A 21,553-nucleotide genomic window follows, 5' to 3' on the forward strand; every position below is an offset into this window, starting at 1 on the left:
AGGGCTTCAAAACCATGTGGCCGTGGCACTTGGGACATGGTTTGGTCGGCACGGTGCAGCTGGGCTGATGGTTGGACTGGATGAGCTCAGAGGGCTTTCCCAACCTCAACGATTCCATGAGAAGTAAAGGTGCTGAACCCCCCGTGTTCCACTGGATCCCACCTCGGGGCTTTGCCACCCCTGGATAAGCGACATCCCTCCCGGTGAGGAGTTGTTGGCGCGTTGTGCACTGGGGAATGGGTCTGCAGGCTGGACAACACTGGGGACTCCCCAGCACCCCCCTTGCCTGAGCTGGGGTCCCCATTGCCACAGGGGTCCCATCCGCTGGGACGAGGACAAGGGCCCCAGCACCGGATGGCACCGGTGGCACAACGCGGTATGGTACAGCATGGCCTGGCATCGGGTGGCACAGCATCAAGTGGCACAGCAGAGTGCCAGGTGGCACAGCACCAGGCAGCGCAGCCCAGCGCCAGGTGACACGACACGGCACCGGGGGTCCCAGCACCAGGTGTCCCAGCACCGCGTCTCCCAGCACAGCACCGGGTCTCCCAGCACAACACCAGGTGTCCCAGCACATCAGCGGGTGTCCCCCAGCAGTCCCCGCCTGGTGTCCCTGTGTCCCACTGTCCTGGTGCCCAGTGTCCCGCTATCCCGGTGTCCCAGTGTCCCTGTGTCCTGCTGTCCCGGTGTCCCAGTGTCCTGCTGTCCCGGTGTCCCAGTGTGCCGCTGTCCTGGTGTCCCAGTGTCCCAGTTCCCACTGTCCCTATGTCCTGCTGTCCCGCTGTCCCTGTGTCCCGCTGTCCCGGTGCCCTGTGTCCTGGTGTCCCGGTGTCCCTGTGTCCCACTATCCCTGTGTCCCACTGCCCAGTATCCCAGTGTCCCTGTGTCCTGCTGTCGCAGTGTCCCTATGTCCTGCTGTCCCGCTGTCCCAGTGTCCTGGTGTCCCGCTGTCCATGTATCCCGCTGCCCCTGTGTCCCTGTGTCCCACTGCCCAGTATCCCAGTGTCCCTGTGTCCTGCTGTCTCAGTGTTGCTGTATCCCACTGTCCCTGTGTCCCGCTGTCCCGGTGCCCTGTGTCCCGGTGCCCAGTGTCCCGCTGTCCCGGTGTCCCACTGTCCCTGTGTCCCTGTGTCCTGCTGCCCTGCTGCCCCTGTGTCCCGCTGTCCCAGTGTCCCTGTTAGCAGAATGACAAACACATAACCACACTAGGAGGTTATATGTGGTGCTTTATTTCGAGGCCCCGGGAACCAGGGGTACGCACCCAAATCTGGTTCCAAAGACCGTCACATCGCGTCCGCTTTTTATTCTCTAAAAGTTTCGCAATCTATTGTATATTCAACAGGTTACTTCATTATCTAATACATATGCATAGGTAGGTTACTTCATCGCCTTATTGCGACATCAGTCTCTATTGCGCCTGCGTAGCCCCCTCTGGTGGTCGTCCTGATGAAGTAAGTAGTCTTCCTCAGATGAAGTAAGTAGTCTTCCTCGCATTGTCTTTATTACATCTTGTTCTTTTGGCAAACTCGTCGGTTTTTCTTGGCTGGACCCGCACTTATCTCCACTTGACCGCTCAGGTATATCTTTCTTGCCTCCTGAAACCTATTCTTCTGTCCTTCACAAGATTTATGATGGTCTTTTGGCTGCTGCAGGTGTATGTTCTACTTGGGTAGGGTAGCTAGTACGTACTTTTCCTAAGCATACCTGGATCCTATTTGTTACATGAGGTCCTTTGAGCAAGCACCTCGGGTCTGTTGCTAGGATACGTTAAGAATCAACAGAATCATGAAATTTTACATTCAGTCTTAGTTCCTGATTAGTCGATGATCAGTATTTTATTCTACTTTAAGTGTAACTTTCCTAGCATCCCTGTGTCCCTGTGTCCTGCTGTCCCAGTGTCCCGCTGTCCCGCTGTCCCTGTGTCCTGCTGTCCCGGTGCCCAGTGTCCCGCTGTCCTGCTGTCCCTGTGTCCCGCTGTCCCTGTGTCCCCCTGTCCCTGTGTCCCTGTGTCCCGCTGTCCCTGTGTCCCCCTGTCCCTGTGTCCCCCCGTCCCTGTGTCCCTGTGTCCCGCTGTCCCTGTGTCCCCCTGTCCCTGTGTCCCTGTGTCCCTGTGTCCCGCTGTCCCTGTGTCCCCCTGTCCCTGTGTCCCTGTGTCCCGCTGTCCCGCTGTCCCTGTGTCCTGCTGTCCCGGTGCCCAGTGTCCCGCTGTCCCGGTGTCCCGTTGTCCCTGTGTTCCACTGTCCCTGTGTCCCACTGCCCAGTATCCCAGTGTCCCTGTGTCCTGCTGTCCCTGTATCCTGCTGTCGCAGTGTCCCTATGTCCTGCTGTCCTGCTGTCCCAGTGTCCTGGTGTCCCGCTGTCCATGTATCCCAGTGTCCCTGTGACCCGCTGTCTCTGTGTCCCACTGTCCCTGTGTCCTGGTGTCCCTGTGTCCCTGTGTCCCGCTGTCCTGCTGTCTCTGTGTCCCCCTGTCCCTGTGTCCCCCTGTCCCTGTGTCCCTGTGTCCCGCTGTCCCTCTGTCCCTGTGTCCCTGTGTGGCGGTGCCCGGCAGGGGGCGCTGTGGCGGTGCCGCAAGGCCCTGGGGGGCGGGCGGGGCTCGGCGGGGCCATGGCGGCCTTCATCCCCGTCCTCATCCTCTCCCTCGGGCTGCCCGGGGCCGGCGCCGCCGCCGTGAGGGGGGCCGGGGGGTCTGGCCGGGGGTGCTCGGGGTGGGGTGGGGGGGCACACGTTGGGGTTCTCCAGGTTGGGGTTCTCCAGGGATCTGGGAGCGTCTGGGTTGGGGGGTGCTCAGGTTGGGGGTCTCTGGGGGTGCTCAGGTTGGGGGTGCTCGGAGGTCAGGGGGTGTCTGGGTCTGGGGGTGCCCCAGTTGGGGTTCTCTGGGGGTCTGGAGGTGCCCAGGTTGGGGTTCTCCAGGGATCTGGGGGTGCTAGGGTTGGGGGGCACAGGTTGAGGTTCTCCATGGGTCTGAGGGGGGGCACAGGTTGGGGGTTCCCCGGGGGTCTGGGGGTGCCTGGGTTGGGGGGCACAGGTTGGGGTTCTCCAGGGATCGAGAGGTCTGGGAGTGTCCAGATTGGGGTTCTCTGGGGGTCGGCAGGTGCCCAGGTTGGGGGGTGCTTGGGGTTTTCTGGGGGTGCTCAGGTGGGGGGTGCCTGGGTCTGGGGGTGCCTGGGTTGGGGTTCTCCAGGGGTCTGGGGGTGCCTGGGTTGGGGGGTGCTCGGGTTGGGGGTGCCCGAGACACGAGTGCTGGGGTTCTGGGGGTGCTTGGATCAGGGGTGCTGGTGGTCAGGGGGTGCAGGGGTTGGAGGGAGTCCCAGTGCCACCCCCGACCTCCCTGCTGCAGGTTTGTGGGCGCTGCCCGGGGCCCCCCCAGAACAGCTCCATCGTGGCCCAGTTCTGCACGTCCCGGGGAGACACTGAGAGCGAGGGGCGCTGCTGCCGGGAACGGGGCGCCCGCTCAGAGCACATCCTGGGGTACGGGGCGGGGGGTCACACGGGATGCGGGGGGGTGCCTGGCATAGAGGGGGACTGAGGGGGGATACAGGATCGGGGGGCAGGGGTTGCCAGGAGGGTGTGGGGGCCATGAGGGGGGACACAGGGGAGCACACGGGACGGGGGTGCAGAATTGCCAGGCACAGGGAGTGACAGAGGAGGTGGGCGGGAGTCGGGGGAGCACAGAGGGTGGGGGTGCAGGGCTCCCTACCCACTGTCCCCCTCCCCAACCACTGCTACCCCCCCACCCCCCCAAGGCTGGACTTGAGCAACTGCTCCCTGCGCACCCTCCCCCCAGAGTTGGATGAAGCCGCGGCTGCCATTGTCCTGTGAGTCCCTGTACTCCCCCTGCCCGAGTCCTTCCAAGTCCCCTCCTGTCCCCAACCAGAGGGGACACCATCCTTGGTCCCCCAACCTTCCCCAGCACTCCAATATCCCCAGCCCCCCCAACATCCCCCGTCCCCCCAGCAACTCCTCCATCTTGGACCCTGCAGCCCCCGCACTGTCCCCATCCCCCTCAACATCCCCTGGGCCCCAGAGCACCCCTCCTGTCCTGGACCCCTCCAGCACCTCCCCATCTCCAGACCCACAGCACCCCCGCTGTCTCAGGACCCCCCAGCATCCCATCGTTCCCAGGCCAAACTGGAAGGTGTCCCTGCCCTTGGCGGGGGCTTTGAACTGACTTTAGGGGGTCCCCTGCCTCCCAAAGCATCCCTGTGAGCCCTGCCCCACCCTAGGGGTCCCCTGTCCCTTCCCGGGGTACAGCTGATGTGGCGCAGAGAGGGGACCCTCACCCTGTCCCGGCAGAGGGGACCGCCAGGGCTGGTGCTGTTCCAGTGCTGGGGGGTCCATGGCTCCTGGTGGGTGGTTTTAGGGACCTGACAGAGAACCCCCTGACGGCCCTTCCCGACGGCTCCTTCAGAGGCTTCACCCACCTGCAACACCTGTGAGTTCTGGGGAGGGGGCTGCGGGGTCCGATGTGGTGCCAGGAGGGGGCTGTGGGGTCCGATGTGGTGCCAGGAGGGGGCTGTGGGGTCCGATGTGGTGCCAGGGAGGGGGCTGCGGGGTCCGATGTGGTGCCAGGGAGGGGGCTGTGGGGTCCGATGTGGTGCCAGGGAGGGGGCTGCGGGGTCCGATGTGGTGCCAGGGAGGGGGCTGCGGGGTCCGATGTGGTGCCAGGAGGGGGCTGTGGGGTCCGATGTGGTGCCAGGAGGGGGCTGTGGGGTCCGATGTGGTGCCAGGGAGGGGGCTGCGGGGTCCGATGTGGTGCCAGGGAGGGGGCTGTGGGGTCCGATGTGGTGCCAGGGAGGGGGCTGCGGGGTCCGATGTGGTGCCAGGGAGGGGGCTGCGGGGTCCGATGTGGTGCCAGGAGGGGGCTGTGGGGTCTGATGCAGTGCCAGTGCTGAGCTCTGCTCCCCAGCGCCGTGACACTCCATCCGGAATGTCCTGGCAGGAGAAGCACCTGGGAGAACTGGGGTGGGTGCAGGATCCAGTGCTGTGCCGGGGTTGGGGCTCAAGGTCTGATGTGGTGCTGGTACTGAGCTCTGTTCTCCAGCGCGGTGCCGCTGGGTCTGGAATGTTCAAGTGGGAGCAGCACCTTGAGTATTTGGGATCAGTGCGAAATCGTTTGCGGTACTGGGGAGGGGGCTGTGGGCTCCAGTGTGGTGCTGGAGAGGGTCTGCAGGGTCTGATGTGGTGCTGGTGCTGAGCTCTGCTCCCCAGTGCCGTGCCGCTGGATCTGGACTGTCCGGGTGGGAGCAGCGCGTGGGAAAAGGTGACGATACTTGAGAGCAGCCGACTCTGCCAGGGCCAGCAAAACCCCTGCAACGGCTCCAGGGAGCTCGGTACGGTGGGATCTTGGGGGTCCCCGGCACTGGGAGGGCCGATGTTGTGCTGACCCCTGGTTCTACCTCTCCCCAGCCTGGCCGTGCCCTGAGAATTCCGCCTGCGTGCCAGATGGTCCCGGCATGGTGCAGTGCCTCTGCCAGAGCCCCTTCCACGGGTACAAGTGCCTGCGCGAGGTGAGGATGGAGGCCCCTCTCTGAACACCCCCGGGTGGAGCAGGGGGAGTCGTGCCCCTCACCACTGCTCCCTCGCAGGGCGTGTTCCCCACATTCCTCTTCTGCGGGATCCTGGGAGCTGTCACCCTGTGCCTGGTCCTCCTGCTGTGGGGCACCCAGCGCCGCAAAGCCAAGACCCTCTGAGCAGGGATGGGGGGGGCAGGGCTTCTGGGTGTGTGGGTGCTCTGGGTGTCAGGGTCCCAGCGTCAAGGGGTCCTGGGTGCTGGGCGCCCAGGGTGTGGGAATCTCAGGGCATGGGGGTCCCTGGGTGTGGGGATTCCTGGATGCAGAGGTCCCTGGGTGTGGGGGGCTCAGGGTGCAGTGCACCCTGTGTGGGAGGGTCTGTGGATGCTGGGGGTCCCCCTGGGCACAGAGGGTCCCTGAGTGCAGGGTTGATACCGAAAATGCTGGCAAATAAAATTCTTAAGATTCATTTTGGAGTTTTAGAAAGCGAGCATCCTTTATCAGTGCTGGGCAATGTGAGGGAGTGATCTCCATCCATCATGTGCAGCCAAAGGCTGATTACAGAATGTATTTTCCACTTAGGAGTATAGAGTCGCTAGGCTGGAAAAGACCTCTTGGGTCATCAAGTCCAAGCATCCCTATCTGCCCCTAAACGATGCCCCTCAGCACCTCATCCACCCGTCCCTTGAACACCTCCAGGGAAGGTGACTCAACCACCTCCCTGGGCAGCCTCTGCCAGTGCCCAATGACCCTTTCTGTGAAAAGTTTTTTCCTGAGGTCAAACGTGAACCTCCCCTGGTGGAGCTTGAGGCCATTCCCTCTTGTCCTGTCCCCTGTCACTTGGGAGAAAAGCCCAGCTCCCTCCTCTCCACAACCTCCTTTCAGGCAGTTGTAGAGAGCAATAAGGTCTCCCCTCAGCCTCCTGTTTTCCAGGCTAAACACCCCCAGCTCTCTCAGCCGTTCCTCATCAGGCCTGTTCTCCAGCCCCCTCACCAGCTTCGTTGCTTTTCTCTGGACTCGCTCCAGAGCCTCAACATCCTTCTTGTGGTGAGGGGCCCAGAACTGAACACAGGATTCGAGGAGCGGTCTCACCAGTGCCGAGTACAGAGGGAGAATAACCTCCCTGGACCTGCTGGTCACGCCGTTTCTGATCCAAGCCAAGATGCCATTGGCCTTCTTGGCCACCTGGGTCACTGCTGGCTCACGTTCAGCCATCAGATCTTTCCAAGGTCTAATTTTAATGCTATGAAACTTTGCAACAATCAAAACTCTTGCTAATTTGGAGCTGGCTCCGGCTCCCTGCTCGGCCTTGGATTAAAGACAGATGGAAACTCCAGACAGAGCAGTTGCAGGAGAGATGCCTGTTCAGCTCAGGTCAGAGTTCACACAATCTTTATCAAAGGAAGAACCATGTCTGGGAAACACCGTGTTAAGAACACGCTCTCAGAGGGACGTTCTGTCTGACTTTCAGAAGCCGGAGCTACTTACAGGAAACTTCACTGCACTTGAGCTCAAATCAAAGTATTCCACTTTGAAATATTCCACCTGTTGTGTCGGGGTCCCGGGTGAGGGCCGGCCCGCAGCCCCCTCCCTGTCCCCGTGTGCCCGCCGGGCCCCTTCCCGGGGCTCGGTGGAGCCGGGACCGGGGCGGGGGGCTCGTGGGGCCGGGGCGGCGCTAGGACCCGGCGGGACGACACAGAGAGCGGGGGGCGGGGCCAAGCGGATCGCGTTATTGCTGAGAGACGCGCTCCCATCGCGTGTGGGCGTGGTCTCTCGGGCTAAAGGGGCGGGTCCATGCAAATAAGGACGCGCCCGCGGCACCACGGGACACAACCGCCCCGAATCACCGGCGGCCGCGGGCGGGCGCTGCGGGGGCACCGCGGTGCAGCACAACATGGGGCGAAAGGGAGTGAAAGGGAGCGGCGGCGGCGGCGTGCGGGCAGGCTCAGGGTCGCCGTGTGTGAGAGAGGAGTGCGGCGCCGTCGGGTGTGGAGGGGCGGAGAAACACCTCATACTTACCTGGCAGGGGAGACACCATGATCAAGCAGGTGGTTTTCCCAGGGCGAGGCTCATCCCTTGCACTCCGGGTGTGCTGACCCCTGCGATTTCCCCAAATGCGGGAAACTCGACTGCATAATTTGTGGTAGTGGGGGACTGCGTTCGCGCTCTCCCCTGGCTTGGAGGTTAAAGAACAGAGCCAATTATAAGGTTTCGAGTATCATGCCGGGGGTGGCACTTGCTTAGTATTGTCGGCGTAGGGCCTCGCGCACGGGGTTGCAGGGACGGACGTTTATTCAGTTATTAACGCCGAGTGCTCCCCCGTCTTTCGAAGCCAAACAGCCCCGGCTCCTGTCGAGCCTCTGCGGACACCGACCGCCGCCCTGTCATCGTCCTGCCCCTGTTCCCGCGATCCAGAGCCCTTAGCCAGCTCCCCTGCAGCCCCTCTCGGCGAGGTCTCCCCTTCTCCAGGCACAACCACCCCGGCTCTCCCGCCCGTCTTCCCACACAGGATTTGCGGTACCGGCATCTGCGCTCGAGGCCGGCCCTGGATGCTGGCGGACACTGGCAGCGAGGAGAGAGACGTGGTGGAGCCTAACAAAGCCCCAGCATAGTTTAGGACATAAGTCCCCAACCACACTCGTCAATCCGCTCCCGTTCTATTCTTTTACCTCCAAGCCAGGGGAGAGCGCGAACGCAGTCCCCCACTACCACAAATTATGCAGTCGAGTTTCCCGCATTTGGGGAAATCGCAGGGGTCAGCACACCCGGAGTGCAAGGGATGAGCCTCGCCCTGGGAAAACCACCTGCTTGATCATGGTGTCTCCCCTGCCAGGTAAGTATGAGTTGTTTTATCCGCCCCGCCGCACGCCACCGCGCCGCACTTCCCTTAAAGACACGGCGACCGGCGCTTCCCCCGCGCCGCCATCGCTCCCGTTCCTCCCCGCTCGCCCCACGTTGTGCCGCCCCGCGTCGCCCCCGCAGCGCCCGTTCCCGCCCGCAGCCGCCGGTGATTCGGGGCGGTTGTGTCCCGTGGTGCCGCGGGCGCATCCTGATATGCATAACCCCGCCTCTTTCCCCACGAGACCACGCCCACTCCGAGCTCGCCGCGTTGTTCGCATGGGCCCCGCCCCCGCGCGGTTTCTTCGTGGTTCTCCGGGAGCAGCTCCATTTGCATGTCTCCGCCCCCTCTCTCAAGCCACGCCCCCCATTTCGTGACGCGTCGTCTTAATTTGCATAACCACGCCCCTCAACCCGGCCACCACCCACAATCCGAGTACCGCAGCGCCCCTGCTGGCAGCAGCTCTATTTGCATAGCCACGCCCTTTCCCATAAGCCCCGCCCCCCTTACCCCGCCACTCTCGCATCAGGACGCCCCCTGCGATGCTCCCCATCCCCATCCCCACCCCCATCCCCATCCCCATCCCCGCTCTGGGGGTCCCGGACCCTGCTCTCCATCTACATCCCTGCTGCTTCCCACATTTGCATCCCGGCCAGAGCTGGCCAGGATGAGTTTGTGTTTTTTGCTTTTTTTTAACCACACGAGTTTTATTTTAAATAAAACCGGACACAGATGCAGGCTTTGCAACCGGAGTGACGGAACCAGACAAGCGATGCGATGGGAAGACGATGGCTGGGCCATGGCTGGGGTCCGCGGTGGGCGAGGGGAGAGGGTCCCGCGGCCGGGAATCCCCGCAGCAGGGCCAGGATCCCGCTCCGGGATGCTCCATCCTGGCCCGCAGCACCCAGGTTCCCCTCGCTGCTTGCTGCCATCGTCCGCCAGCCTGGGGTTGGTTTTTCCATCTTCCCAGGAAGCTGAAGCGACAATTCCCTCCTCGGCGCTGCGTCCTCCCTGCTGCGTCCAATTCCCAGGCTCCGGAGCTGGCAGGACGCGGGCAGCACGTTCCATCCCTGGCAAAACCCCTCAAGGATGCGGCTTTTCCCTCTCGCTCTCACACAGCGGCGGGGCAGGCGGAGGGGGACGACGGAAATAAATATGGGATACGGGGTGGCGAGAGCTGGGAGCAGCGACCGGAGCCCATCCCCACCCCGCAGCCCCCCGGCGCAGCTCTGGGCTCCTCGCTGGGTGGCCGGGACGTTGCGATGGAGACAGGCGGTGGCTTCCCGCTGGAGCTGCCGGAGGCCGCGATGGCGTGTGAGAGAGCAGGGCGAGACGCGCAAGGCTCGCGCCTCCAATGTCTGTGGTGGGGGAACGGCGCGGGGCGGCGTGGGAGCGTGCCGGGGTTAGTATTCGTCCTGGTCCTCTGGCTGCTGCTCCTCCAGCTCGTCGTCCTCCGGCGGGGCAAAGCCCTCCTGGAGCAGGGGATGGGCGCCCATCAGTTGGGAATGGCAGAGGGTGGGCGCTCCGGCTCCCTCCCGGCACCCTGGTAAAGCCCAAGATCCCCTCCAAGCCCCTCAAGGGAGGGAATGAAGCCAGGAATGGCCGCAGGGTCTCATCCTAGGGATGCTCGGAGAGGAGACGATGGGCGGGGAGCACCAGCGGTGGGGTCTGGGGGGACACAGCAGCGCCAGGGGACCAGGGTCTAGGGGCACACGGCAGTGCCAGGCTCTAGGGGGTACCCAGCTCTCACCTCCGTGGCGTAGAGGACGCTGATGATGCCGGTGATGATGGGGCTGTTCTCGTTCTCATGCTCCTGGCAGATCAGCTCGATGTCCCGCAGTTTGCTGAAGTAAAAATCTCGCTCCTTCTCCAGCCCGTCCACCGTCAGCTTCAGGTCCATCAGCTGCCGGGGGAGGGGGGATGGAGCCTTCACTCTGGGACCGGGAAAGGGGTCCTGGTGGGGCTCAGCACCATTCCCAGCACCCCAGGCCCCTGCGTACCTGCTGGTTGAGCTCCAGGATCTGCGCGTCGGCCTCGGTGCCGCCGTTGCGGGTGGCGGGGGAGTTTTTCCGGAGGATGCTGCTGGGGACGTTGCTGATGCGCGCTGGGTTGGGGGTGTTCTTGGGGCCGGTGGGAGAGGTCCGCTGCGGGACTGGGCAGCACACGGGGAGCAAGGGGTTAATGCCATAGCTGGGGAGCAGGGGGGCTGCCAGAGGGGACAGCTCTGCTCCTCATGGAAGCAGCAGGGGAAGGAAGGAGAGCACTCCGAGCTGAGCTGTGATTCTGGGCTCTCCGCTCCTCCTGTGCCTCAGTTTCCCCTGGCGGACCCGTCACCACCACCCCCACCCCCCAACCCCAGGCTGTTTGAGGAGGGGGCTCATGGCCTGGCTGAGATTTGCAGCAGGAAAGTGGGGTGCAGGACCCCAAAATGCTCCGGTGGAGGTGGCACTGGGAACGGATGGAGCATCAGATGTGGCCAAGAGCAGCCGGGATGCAGAGCGGCACCTGGGGGGATGGCAGCCATCGGGGGGGGTCCTGGTAGCCATGAGGGAGGATTTGGGGGGATGGCAGCCATCGAGGGGGCTGTGGCAGCCATGGAGGGGATTTGGTAGTCATGGTGGGGCATTTGGTAGCCACGGAGAGGCCTGGAGGGCCTGGTAGCCACAGGGTGGGGATGGTAGCCATTGGAGGGGCTGTGGCAGCAGCTATGAGGGAGTCTGAGGGGATGGTTACCTTGGGTGGGGGGGAGTCAGAGGGGAAAGCAGCCATGGGGGGGAGGTCTGAGGGGATGGCAGTGACAGGGAGGGGTCTGGGGGACGGCAGCCGTGATGGGGTCAAACAGCAGCCACGGGTGGTGGGTCTGGGGGTGCCATGGGGGGAGGTGGCAGCCATGGAGAGGGTCTGGGGGGACAAACCAAGCCCTGACCAGCTCCCTGGGGGTTCCCCCACCGTCCCCCCCTTCCCAGCTGTCCCTGCAGACCCGCTCGCCACTCCCCCACCCCAAAATTCGCAGGCAGGCAGGCATTGCGGCGCAGGCAGGGGTGCAGGGACGGACACACGACGCCTGGCTGCGGGCAGAGGGTGGGTCATCGCTCGCCGGGGGACCCCGACATTACCTGCAGTGCCAATGGGTTTCTTGGGTTTGTTGTAGATGTGATCACCTGGGTTTGGGGGGGGCGCAGCGTCCTGGCCCTGCCGCGCCAGTAGCGGGTTGTACTCCTTCCCGTCGTAGTTGGCGTCAAAGAACTTCTTGAACCACTGGATGAACTCAAAGTTGTCCTGGAATTTGCCTTTCACCAGCCTCTCCACTGCGATGATCTGGGGGAGGGGACACATATAGAGAGCCCTCCATAGAATGGTTTGGGTGGGAAGGGACCCTAAACTGATCCATTACCATGCACAGGGACACCTCCCACAGGATCAGGTTGCTCCAAGCCCCAGCCAACCTGCCCTTGAACACCTCCAGGGATGGGGCAGCCACTGCTTCTCTGGGCAACCTGGGCCAGGGCCTCCCCACCCTCACAGGAAAACATTTCTTCCTAAGATCTCATCTCAATCTCTCCTCTTTCAGCTGAAAACTGTTCCACCTCATCCCACCCCTGCACCCCCTGACCCAGAGCCCCTCCCGAGCCTTCCCCGCACCCACCTTGTCCACTCCCATCTTCTTGAAGGCCGCCTGCAGGACCTTGAAGTTGTGGATGTACTCGTGCTCCAGCTTGGCCTGGAATTTCACCTTCCGCAGGTGGACGCAGCCGGGGAACAGCATATCCATGAACTGGCAGTAGGCAGCCCCTGCGCCGAACCCACACAGCGGCGTCAGGGGATGGGGGGGATCCATCCCCTGACCCCCCATCCCGCCAGCCCCGGGCCACGTGTCCCACCTGAACAGAGCTGCTCGATCTTGGTGTAGTTGAGCTGGAGGGAGTCGTTGACCCAGGCCAACATGTCATGACGACTGAGGTTCTCGCTGGTCACTGACGTCGAGTACACATTGACGGCCATGCCCCAGCTGACAAGAGACGGGCATCACACCATGACACCCCCAGCCCTGAGACAGCATCCATCCCACTCAGAGACACCATGGGCCACGCCAAGCCCAGCCATGGCAGGAGTCGGGGTGCCCATCCCAATAAAAGACAGCGAGGACACCCCAGTAGGACCCCCCCAGCCCAGCGCCAGCAGAACCATCCTACCCAGAGACCCTGGAGTCCCCCTGGTGGGACCTCCCCCAGCCCAGCCCTGCAGGACTTGGGGTGCCTATCCCACCTGGGGACACCAGGGCCACCCCAGTGGGATCCTCCCAGCCTAGCAGGACTCCAGGTGCCCATCCAACCCAGAGATATCGAGGCCACATCACTGTGACACCCCTCAGCTCAGCCCTTGCAGGACTTGGGGTGCCCATTGCAGCTGGGGAAACCAGGGCCACCCCAGTGGGACCCCCCGCCTCCCACCCAGTCCTAACAGAGCATCCATCCCACCCAGAGACAGCAGGGCCACGCCAGTAGGATCTCCCCAGCTCAGATCCAGCAACACCTGGGGTGCCCATGCTGCCTGGGGACACCCTGGTGGGACCCCCCAGCCCAGGACCAGCAGGGCACCCATCCCACCTGGGGCCACGCTTGATGGGACCCCCCAGACCAGCTCCAGCAGGACTTGGGGTGCCCGTCCCACCTGAAGACACCAGGATCACCCCAGGGGGACTCTCCCAGCCCAGCAGCACTCAGAGCACCTGTCCCACCCAGGGATGCTGGGGACACCCCATGGGACGCCCCTCAACCCAGCTTAGCAGCACTCAAAGTGCCTGTCCCACCTGGGGACACCAGGGCCACCCCCATGGGACCCCCCTAGCCCATCCCAGCCAGGGTCCCCCCCAGTGGGAACCCCCTCAGCCCAGCAGGACTTGGGGAACCCCAATGGGACACCCCCAGCCCACCCCCAGCTGGACTCCGGGCACCCATCCCACCCACGGGCACCGGGACCACCCTGGTAGGACCCCCCCAACCCATCACTGGCAGGATTTGGGGTGGGACATTGGGATCACCCCAGTGGGAACTCTCAGCCCTAGCAGGACTCGGGAAGCCTGTCCTACTTGGGGACACCAGGGCCACCCCCCTTGGGACCCACCCAGCCCAGCAGGACTGGGGGCAAACCTCCCCATCTGGAGACACTGGGGTCACCCTAGTGGGATCCCCCGAGTCCTATCTGCACCCCCATTCCAGCAGGGGCACAAGGAAAGGGGGATGAGGGTCCCTGGCAGCCCCAAGGTGTCCCAGCCAGACCCCTTGGATGGAGACCCACGCCACCAGGACCCACCACAGGGGACGGATGCGGTGCAGGATGTGGCTCATGGAGGGGATGTGGGGTGCACGGGGGGCCACTGCTGGCCCCTAAGCTGCTTACACACACCCCTGACCCCATTCCAGCCCGCGTTGGCTGCCTAATCTGCTGGGATCGGGATTGGGATGGGGATCGGGGTCCATTAGCGCAGGGCTTAGAGGGGCAACATCTGCCAGCGGGCACGGCCGCATCCTGCGCCCAGATGGCGGGGGCTCTGCTGCGGACCCCAGCGCCCCCAGCACAGCACCAGGGTGTGGGGGGGCTGCCAGCAAGGGGGCACCCAGACCCCATCCCACTGGCTTCCTTGCGAGAAGGAACCATCCCTGCTGCTGGAATGGGGTGTGCATCCCCCTGTCCCCTTCCTAAGAAGGTGGTGGTGGGGGGGTCCCCATCCCACTGCTCCCCCCCCTTTCTGGCACAGCAGCCGCTGTGGCAGCGTTAATCCGCTTCCCCTCGCCCTGGGGATCAGATCCAGCTGCCAGTAGGAGCTGGGGGTGGGGCAGCCCCCCCCTTAGCCCCCCTCCTTCGCCCCACATCCCCCTCCCTTTCACCGCCCACCCCCCCCCCCAGCCCCACTCTCCTGCAGCCACAGCACTGGGTGTTGCATGGGGGGGTCTCGTGGGTGCCCCTTCCCCTCCAAGCAGGACCCCCCCCCAGCAGACATGGGGGGCATGGGGTGCTCCCACCTCCCTGGGTGCCCACTTGCCACGGGGAAGGTGCCGGTGGCCACAGCCCCCCCCTCCGTGGCCTCGGCGCTGCCGTGACTCAGCACCAGCGATGCCACCCCCGTCCCAGCCCAGGACCCCCCCACACCCCATCCCATCCCATCCCACCCGCATCACCGGTATTTTTAGCCATGGCAGCAGGTGGATGGAAACGAGGCCCCCGCGGCCACCGCCGGCCCTCGGCACAGCGTGGTTGCCATCGTCCCCCTCCCCAAGAAGCCAAGCCAGCACCAAAGCCAACGCTCGCTCCCGCTTGGAAGCAGGAGGACGCGGGATGGGGGGGTACGGGCAGGGGTCCCCCAGCTCCGGCAGCACTGAGCTGAGTCATGCGCAGCGCAGAGCCAGAGCCACGCGCACTGCGGTGCAGCTGCCGCGGCACAGACGCCAAAACAGCGGCGCTTGCCCACTGCTGCTGGGCTGCAGCGGGGCAGGGGGCTGCGTAACCAACCCAGCGGGGGGCTAGAAGCCACCTGAGTCCCCCCTACTCCAGCCCCAAAATCACCATCCTTTCCCAAAATAGCCAGAAGCAGCTGCCAGAGCCCTGCAGAGCCGGAGTAGGGATGGACACCAGAGCCTCCGTGGCCACCATGCTGAGCTCTTGGGGCCAGGCTTTGCCCCAGCTTGGGATGCACGGAATCCGCACCCGGCGAGCCCCCCGACTTCGCCAAAGCAAGCCCAGGCGCGTGCCGGGAGCAGCAGGGATGGGGTTCAATGGCACGAATCCAGGCAGTACCGGCTGCAGGGATGGGGTCCACAAGGATGAATCCAGGTGGCAGGGATGGGGTTCAATAGGGTGAATCCACGTGGCAGGGATGGGGTTCAATAGGGTGAATCCACGTGGCAGGGATGGGGTTCAATAGGGTGAATCCACGTGGCAGGGATGGGGTTCAATAGGATGAATCCAGGTGGCAGGGATGGGTTCACCAGGATGAATCCAGGTGGCAGGGATGGGGTTCAATGGGATGAATCCAAGTGGCAGGGATGGGGTTTGATAGGATGAATCCAGGTGGCAGGGATGGGGTTCAATGGGATGAATCCACGTGGCAGGGATGGGGTTCAATAGGATGAATCCAGGGGTCACCTGCACCAGCCACAGGGATAGATTCAACGGGATGAATCCAGGTGGCAGGGATGGGGTTCAACGGGATGAATCCAGGGATCACCTGCAGCAGCCACAGGGATAGGTTCAATGGGATGAATCCAGGTGGCAGGGATGGGGTTCAACAGGATGAATCCAGGTGGCAGGGATAGGTTCAACGGAATGAATCCAGGGGTCACCAACTGCACCCTGACTCCTTCGCACACATGCCAGCCCGGCAGGGAGCACCCTGATCCCCCTCCGGCACAGCTCCTGGCCCCAAGCAGCTGGAGCCGCTGGTGCTGTGATGGGGACGCTCGCCAAGGGGACGCGATGCCGAGAGGACGCGGTGCCACCCAGCTCACTCCCTGAAATGCCCCGCCGAGCTCCAACCGCAGCGCCGAGCACGCCCCGGCATAATGACAGGGAAGCCGTCGCTTCCCCAGCCCTTTGGCAGTCCTGCTACCTGCCCCAGCCCTGATGCTGGGTGACGGACGCACCCAAAGCAGGAAGCAGTTTGCAGGCTGCCTCTGCCACCGGCTCGTGCCAAAAGAATGAGTAAAATAAGGATTTAGCCCTGATTTCCCGCAAGCCCGTTGTGGCACAGGGATGAGCGCACAGCACTGGGTCCCCGGGGAGCAGCGGCTCAGCCGGCTGCCCTTGACGGTGGCCACGTCCGCGGCGCGCAGGCAGCGCTGACGGGGCAGGGGGGGACGCTTACCGCTGCATTTTAATTGTCCGGCCGCTAATCAAGGCCCAACGGCGAACAAAACGCTGGGATGCGTGTCTCTGCCCTGTCCCGCCGGCGCTGCTGGAGCGCGGAGAGGTCGTCCAGCCCGGCTCCTGGCACCGATGGCAGGCACCGGTATCCCTCGCCGGGCCGGCTCTGGCCAAACAAAGCGAGAGGAGAATGAGGCCGGCGATCGTGCCGGACGTGTCCGCTCCGCACCGCGGTGGCAGTGCCAACACCGGCTGCCAAGGCCGAGCTCCGACTGCGCGCCGCCGCGGCTACCCAGCAGCGGGACGGGCAGCACCACCGTGCCGGGGCGAGCTGAGCTGCGCTGCGACGCGTGGCTTCTATTTTGGGAGCCATCCCGGTGGCTTCTCAAGTGACAAACACGCGCGGGGGGTGACAGACGACGCGGCGGGGGCTGATCCCGGCAGAGCTGGCAGCTCCCGGCAGCGCCAGGGGCACCCGGCTGCTGGCAGGGGTGGCTCCTCGCTCCCGTCCCTCCCTGGCACCCTAAGGAGCATCCCGGTGCCACGCCACGCCGGAGCCCGTGCCAGGCAGGTGGCTTTGCCTGGTTGCTGGCAGCACCCAGCTCCTCACCGGCTCCGTCCCTCAGCACCTTTCCCGGTTTCCCGGCTCTTTAGGAGGTGACGGTGCCCGTCGCAAACCAGCTGGGCATCCGACGGCGATGCTTGGTGCGGCTGCGGTGTCAGTGGGGGGGGATCCTGGCCTGCTTCGCTCCCGCTAACCTAAATAACTTGGAATCGCAGCGGCGGGAGCATGTGCAGAGCGCGGTGATGCTGGCAGCGCCTCCCACCGCGCCTGCTCCCCCCTCACCCGTTCCGGCATCCTTATCCTGCACAGCATCCCTGAAATATTAATGCCAAGTGCCGCCGGATGATGGAGATTGCAGGGTGATGCGGGGAGAGCCGCTCGCCGGCACCCGTTGGCGTGGGATGAATCCTGCTGGGGCTGTCCCACTGCCCAGCACGCTGGAAAGAGCATTCCCAGCCAGGAGGCTCTTCTGGGAGAGGCCGTGCAGGCTCCGGTCATGCCAGCACACGGAGCTGTGATGGGAGCGGGACACCACGGCAGCACACGATGTCCCCAGGGGGACCCGCAGCAAGAAGGTCAGAGATGGGCTGGATGTCCCTGGGGATGGTGGCACCGGGAAGGGCACCGTCCCCTCCATCCCGGCACTGTTGGATGCTGCCATGCTGAGCGCAACGGGCTGCTGGTGGTGCTGTGATGGAGCCACTGCCAGGACAGAGCTACTGTCACCGTGATGGAGCTGCTGCTGTGACAAGAGCCACTGCCAATGTGACAGAACCACCATGATGGAGCCACTGCCATGACAAAATAACCATGACGGGGCTGATGCCACGACAGAACGACTGTCACCACGACAAAACCACTAGGATGGAGCCACTGCCGTGTCAAAGCCACTGGAATGGAACCACTGCCACGACGGAGACACCGTAACAGAGCTGCTGCCACCACCACTGTGACACCATGAGGACGAGGACACGTCATGCCACGGCATGGCCGGGCCCATCAGGACCCACTGAGCCCAGGGGCTCCTCCTGGGGAGCGCCCAGTATCCGGTGATGCCCGGTACCCGGTGATGCTGGGTACCCAGAGGATGCCCGGTACCCGGTGATGCTGGGTACCCAGGGGGTGCTCGGTACTCAGTGATACCCAGTATCCCGTGATGCCTGGTACCCGGCGGTGCCCGGTACCCAGAGGATGCCCGGTACCTGGTGATGCCGATAACCGGGAGGCGCCGGTACTCGAGCGATGCCTGGTACCCAGTGATGCCTTTGCTCTGGGTCCCAGCGATGGCTGGTACCCGTTGCTGGTGCCCGTTACGTCGTGATGCCCGGTGACGCCCGGGCTCCGGTAATGGCCGGTACCCGCTGCTGACGCCCGGTACTCCGCGCCGGGACTACAGCTCCCGCCCTGCCCCGCCGCTCCGTTCCGTACCGGGCGGCACCCGGGCCCTGCAGGAGCCGCAGCCGGTGCGCAGCGCCGCCGAACCGAGCCGAGAATCGCCGCTACCGGCACCACGGTGCCCCGTCTCCCCTCTCCATCCCCGCTTCCCACCTCTCCATCCCCGGTTCCCCCCGCTCCGCGCACGCTCCCGCTCCCGGTGCGGGGACGCAGCGGCGGCGGCGCTCGGCGGCCCCTCCCCGCCCCGCGGAGCCGGTTACCGGCCGCACTCACCGCGCCGGGGCCGCGCCCGCCGCTCGCTCCGCACCGGGATCACCGGGATCACCGGGATGGCCGGGACCGCTCGGCGCCCTCCGCGCACGCGCCGGAGCAGCCCCCGCGCGGCCCCGCCCCCCGTCGCCATGGCAACCGGGACCCCGCCCCCCTCCCCCTGCTCCGGGTACCACGGGGGGCGGGCGGCTCGCCCCGCAGCGCCCCCTGCCGGCGGGCGGCGGAACTGCAGCCCCGCAACGGGGGGAGCAGCTAGACCTGCACCCCATCCCCTCCCTGCAGACCCCCCCAACCCTGCACCCCATCCCCTCCCTAAACACCCCTAAAACCCCGTCCCATCCCCTCCCTGCAGACCCTCCAACCTGCACCCTATCCCCTCCCTAAAGAACCCCCCAAACCTGCCCCCCATCCCCACCCTGCAGACCTCCCAATCCTGCACCCCATCCCCTGCCTGCAGACCCCCCAAACCTGCCCCCCATCCCCTCTCTTCAGACCCCTCAACCTCCCCCATTCCCTCCCTGCAGACCCCCCAGCCTGCTCCCATCCCCTCCCTGCAGACCCCCCAACCCTGCACCCCATCCCCTCCCTGCAGACCCTCCAACCTGTCCCCACCCCCTCCCTAAAGACCCCCCCAAACCTGCCCCCCATCCCCTCCCTGCAGACCCCTCAACCTGCCCCCATTCCGTCCCTGCAGACCCCCCAACCCTGCACCCCATCCCCTCCCTGCAGACCCTGCACCCCAAACCTGTATTCCATCCCCTCCCTAGACCCCCCAAACCTGCACCCAAACCCTGCACCTCATCCTTTCCCTGCAGACCCCAACCCTGCACCCCATCATCTCCCTACAGACCCCACACCCCAAACCTGGCCCCCCCCCCCAAGATGTCTCAGCCCCCCAACTTGAGAATCCCAGACCCCCCCAGGTGCCCCCAAAGAGACGTGGAGCCTGGGTGCTGTGAGAACTGGTCTTTAATGAGCAAACAGAGACGGGTTCCTAAACCGGCCGACATCCAACTACCGGGGGGTGGTGGGACCCCCACCCCGGGCCCCCCCCACCCCCAGGGACCCACAGGGAACGGTGCACAAGGGACAACTCACATCTGACGGGACCCCGGGAGCTGGGGACGGGGGCAGGGGAGCGGGACCCCCCCGATAGCACCAGCGCGCGGCACGGGGACCCCGCTCTGCTGGGCCACACGCAGCCGGACCCCCACCCGCTGCGGCACGGGGCAGGCGGAGACGGTGTGCACACGCGTGTGCAAGGAGCAGTGTATAGAGACCATGCATGGTGTGATGCACAAGTGTGTGCAAGGAATAGTGTACTGAGACCATGCACAGTGTGATGCGCGTGTGTGTGCAAGGAAAATCACACTGACACCATGCACGGTGTGATGCACATTTGTGCAAGGAACAGTGTCCTAACTCTATTCACAGTGTGATGCACGTGTGTGTGCAAGGAACATCACACTGAGACCATGCACAGTGTGATGCACACGTGTGTGTAAGGAACAGCGTACTAAGTCCATTCATGGTGTGATGCATGCGTGTGTGCAAGGAACATCACACTGAGACCATGCACGGTGTGATGCACGTCTGTGAGCAAGGAACAGCGTACTAAGTCCATTCATGGTGTGATACACGTGTGTGTGCAAGGAACATCACGCTGAGACCATGCACAGTGTGATGCATGTGCGTGTGCAAGGAATATCACACTGAGACCATGCACAGCGTGATGCACACATTTGTGCAAGGAACGGTGTACTAAGTCCATTCACAGTGTGATGCACACATGTGTGCACTGAACATCACACTGAAACCATGCAGTTTGATGTACATGTGTGTGCAAGGAATATTGTACTGAGACCATGCATGGTGTGATGCACACGTGTGTGCAAGGACCAGCGTACTAAGTCCATTCATGGTGTGATGCACACATGTGTGCAAGGAACATCGCACTGAGACCATTCATGGTGTGATGCACATGTGTGTGCAAGGAATATTGTACTGAGACCATGCACGGCATGATGCACACGTGTGTGCAAGGAATGGTGTACTATGTCCATTCACGGTGTGATGCACACATGTGTGCAAGGGAGTGTACTGAGACAATGTACAGTGTGATGCACACGTGTGTGCAAGGAACGGTGTACTAAGTCCACTCACGGTGTGATGCACACGTGTGTGCACTGAACATCACACTGAAAACATGCAGTTTGATGTACACGTGTGTGAAAGGAACAGTGTACTGAGTCCATTCACGGTGTGATGCACACGTGTGTGCAAGGAACATCGTACTACGACCATGCATGGTGTGATGCACATGTGTGTGCAAGGAACATCGTGCTATGACCATTCACGGTGTGATGCACGCGTGTGTGCAAGGAACATCACACCGAGCTCACGCATGGTGTGACGCGTGTGTGCCTACACGTGTGTGGCAGTGGAGAGCCTGCCAGCACGTTGCACAGAGGGACGCATGCGTGTGCACAATGAACATCTCGCTGAGACCACGCGTGGTGCGCACACGCGGCAGCGAAGAGCCTGCTGGCATTTTGCATGGCGCGATGCACACGCGTGTGCACTGAACATCACACCGAGACCACGCACGGTGGGACACGCGGCCGTGAGCATCCTGCCAGCACCTCGCACAGAGGGAAGCAGGCGTGCGTGCCCGCGTGAGCGCGGAGAACATCTCACTGAGGCCATGCGCAGTGTGCACACACCCCAGTGAAGATCCTGCTGGCACCTCGCACGGAGCGGTGCACACGCGTGTGCCGGCAGGTGTGCGCGTGCCGTGCCGCTGCCGGGGTGCGGGAAGGGCTCACGCGTCCCGCTGGGAGAGGTGGGAGCCAGGGAAGGGGTGTGCAGCCCGGGGTGGGGAGGGTGAGTGGATTTTGGGGGTGGGGGGGGTGGGGTGGGGTCCCTACTGCTCCCCTAACGCTACTGAACACAAACCACTCCGAGCATTTCCACGGGATGCACAAACAACTCAAAAACTCACGGATCCAAACCCAACGTGCAAACAGAAAAGGGCTGGGGGCAGCCCACCCCGCTGCCCCCGTCCCCCCCCCCGCCGCCCGGGGGCTGCAGCTCCCCGAGACCCCGACCCCA

The 21,553-nt window shown here is 63.9% G+C and overlaps 2 protein-coding genes and 2 non-coding genes across 8 annotated transcripts; 2 read left to right on the top strand and 2 right to left on the bottom strand.

The window, feature by feature from the left end:
* Positions 1-2,588: 2,588 nt before the first annotated feature.
* On the top strand, positions 2,589-5,982 carry ATRAID (all-trans retinoic acid induced differentiation factor). Its single transcript, XM_069851059.1, has 7 exons — positions 2,589-2,670; positions 3,341-3,471; positions 3,747-3,818; positions 4,364-4,435; positions 5,212-5,333; positions 5,410-5,510; positions 5,589-5,982. The coding sequence occupies exons 1-7, from the start codon at positions 2,608-2,610 to the stop codon at positions 5,691-5,693; spliced, it is 666 nt and encodes a 221-aa protein (XP_069707160.1). The 5' UTR covers positions 2,589-2,607; the 3' UTR covers positions 5,694-5,982.
* Positions 5,983-7,524: 1,542 nt separating this feature from the next.
* LOC138718427 (U1 spliceosomal RNA) lies at positions 7,525-7,688 on the top strand. Its single transcript, XR_011337067.1, has one exon. It is a non-coding gene; the product is annotated as a U1 spliceosomal RNA (small nuclear RNA).
* A 502-nt stretch (positions 7,689-8,190) lies between these two features.
* Positions 8,191-8,354, bottom strand: LOC138718428 (U1 spliceosomal RNA). The gene has a single exon (XR_011337068.1). It is a non-coding gene; the product is annotated as a U1 spliceosomal RNA (small nuclear RNA).
* A 684-nt stretch (positions 8,355-9,038) lies between these two features.
* On the bottom strand, positions 9,039-18,557 carry MAPRE3 (microtubule associated protein RP/EB family member 3). 5 transcript variants are annotated; one of them, XM_069850568.1, is made up of 8 exons: positions 16,823-16,918; positions 16,214-16,378; positions 12,234-12,361; positions 11,999-12,144; positions 11,469-11,670; positions 10,353-10,504; positions 10,103-10,255; positions 9,039-9,824 (listed from the first exon to the last, which is right to left on the bottom strand). In XM_069850568.1, exons 2-8 carry the CDS (start codon positions 16,219-16,221, stop codon positions 9,756-9,758), a joined length of 858 nt encoding a protein of 285 aa, XP_069706669.1. In that variant the 5' UTR covers positions 16,222-16,378; positions 16,823-16,918; the 3' UTR covers positions 9,039-9,755. The 5 variants fall into 5 exon arrangements, with proteins under 5 accessions (XP_069706669.1, XP_069706670.1, XP_069706672.1 ...); XM_069850569.1 differs by lacking the exons at positions 16,214-16,378; positions 16,823-16,918 and adding an exon at positions 18,446-18,557; XM_069850571.1 differs by lacking the exon at positions 16,214-16,378 and having other exon boundaries at positions 16,823-16,850.
* Between the last annotated feature and the right edge of the window lie 2,996 nt (positions 18,558-21,553).

This window comes from Phaenicophaeus curvirostris, chromosome 2 (genome assembly GCF_032191515.1).
Source record: "Phaenicophaeus curvirostris isolate KB17595 chromosome 2, BPBGC_Pcur_1.0, whole genome shotgun sequence".
Lineage (NCBI taxonomy): Eukaryota > Metazoa > Chordata > Aves > Cuculiformes > Cuculidae > Phaenicophaeus > Phaenicophaeus curvirostris.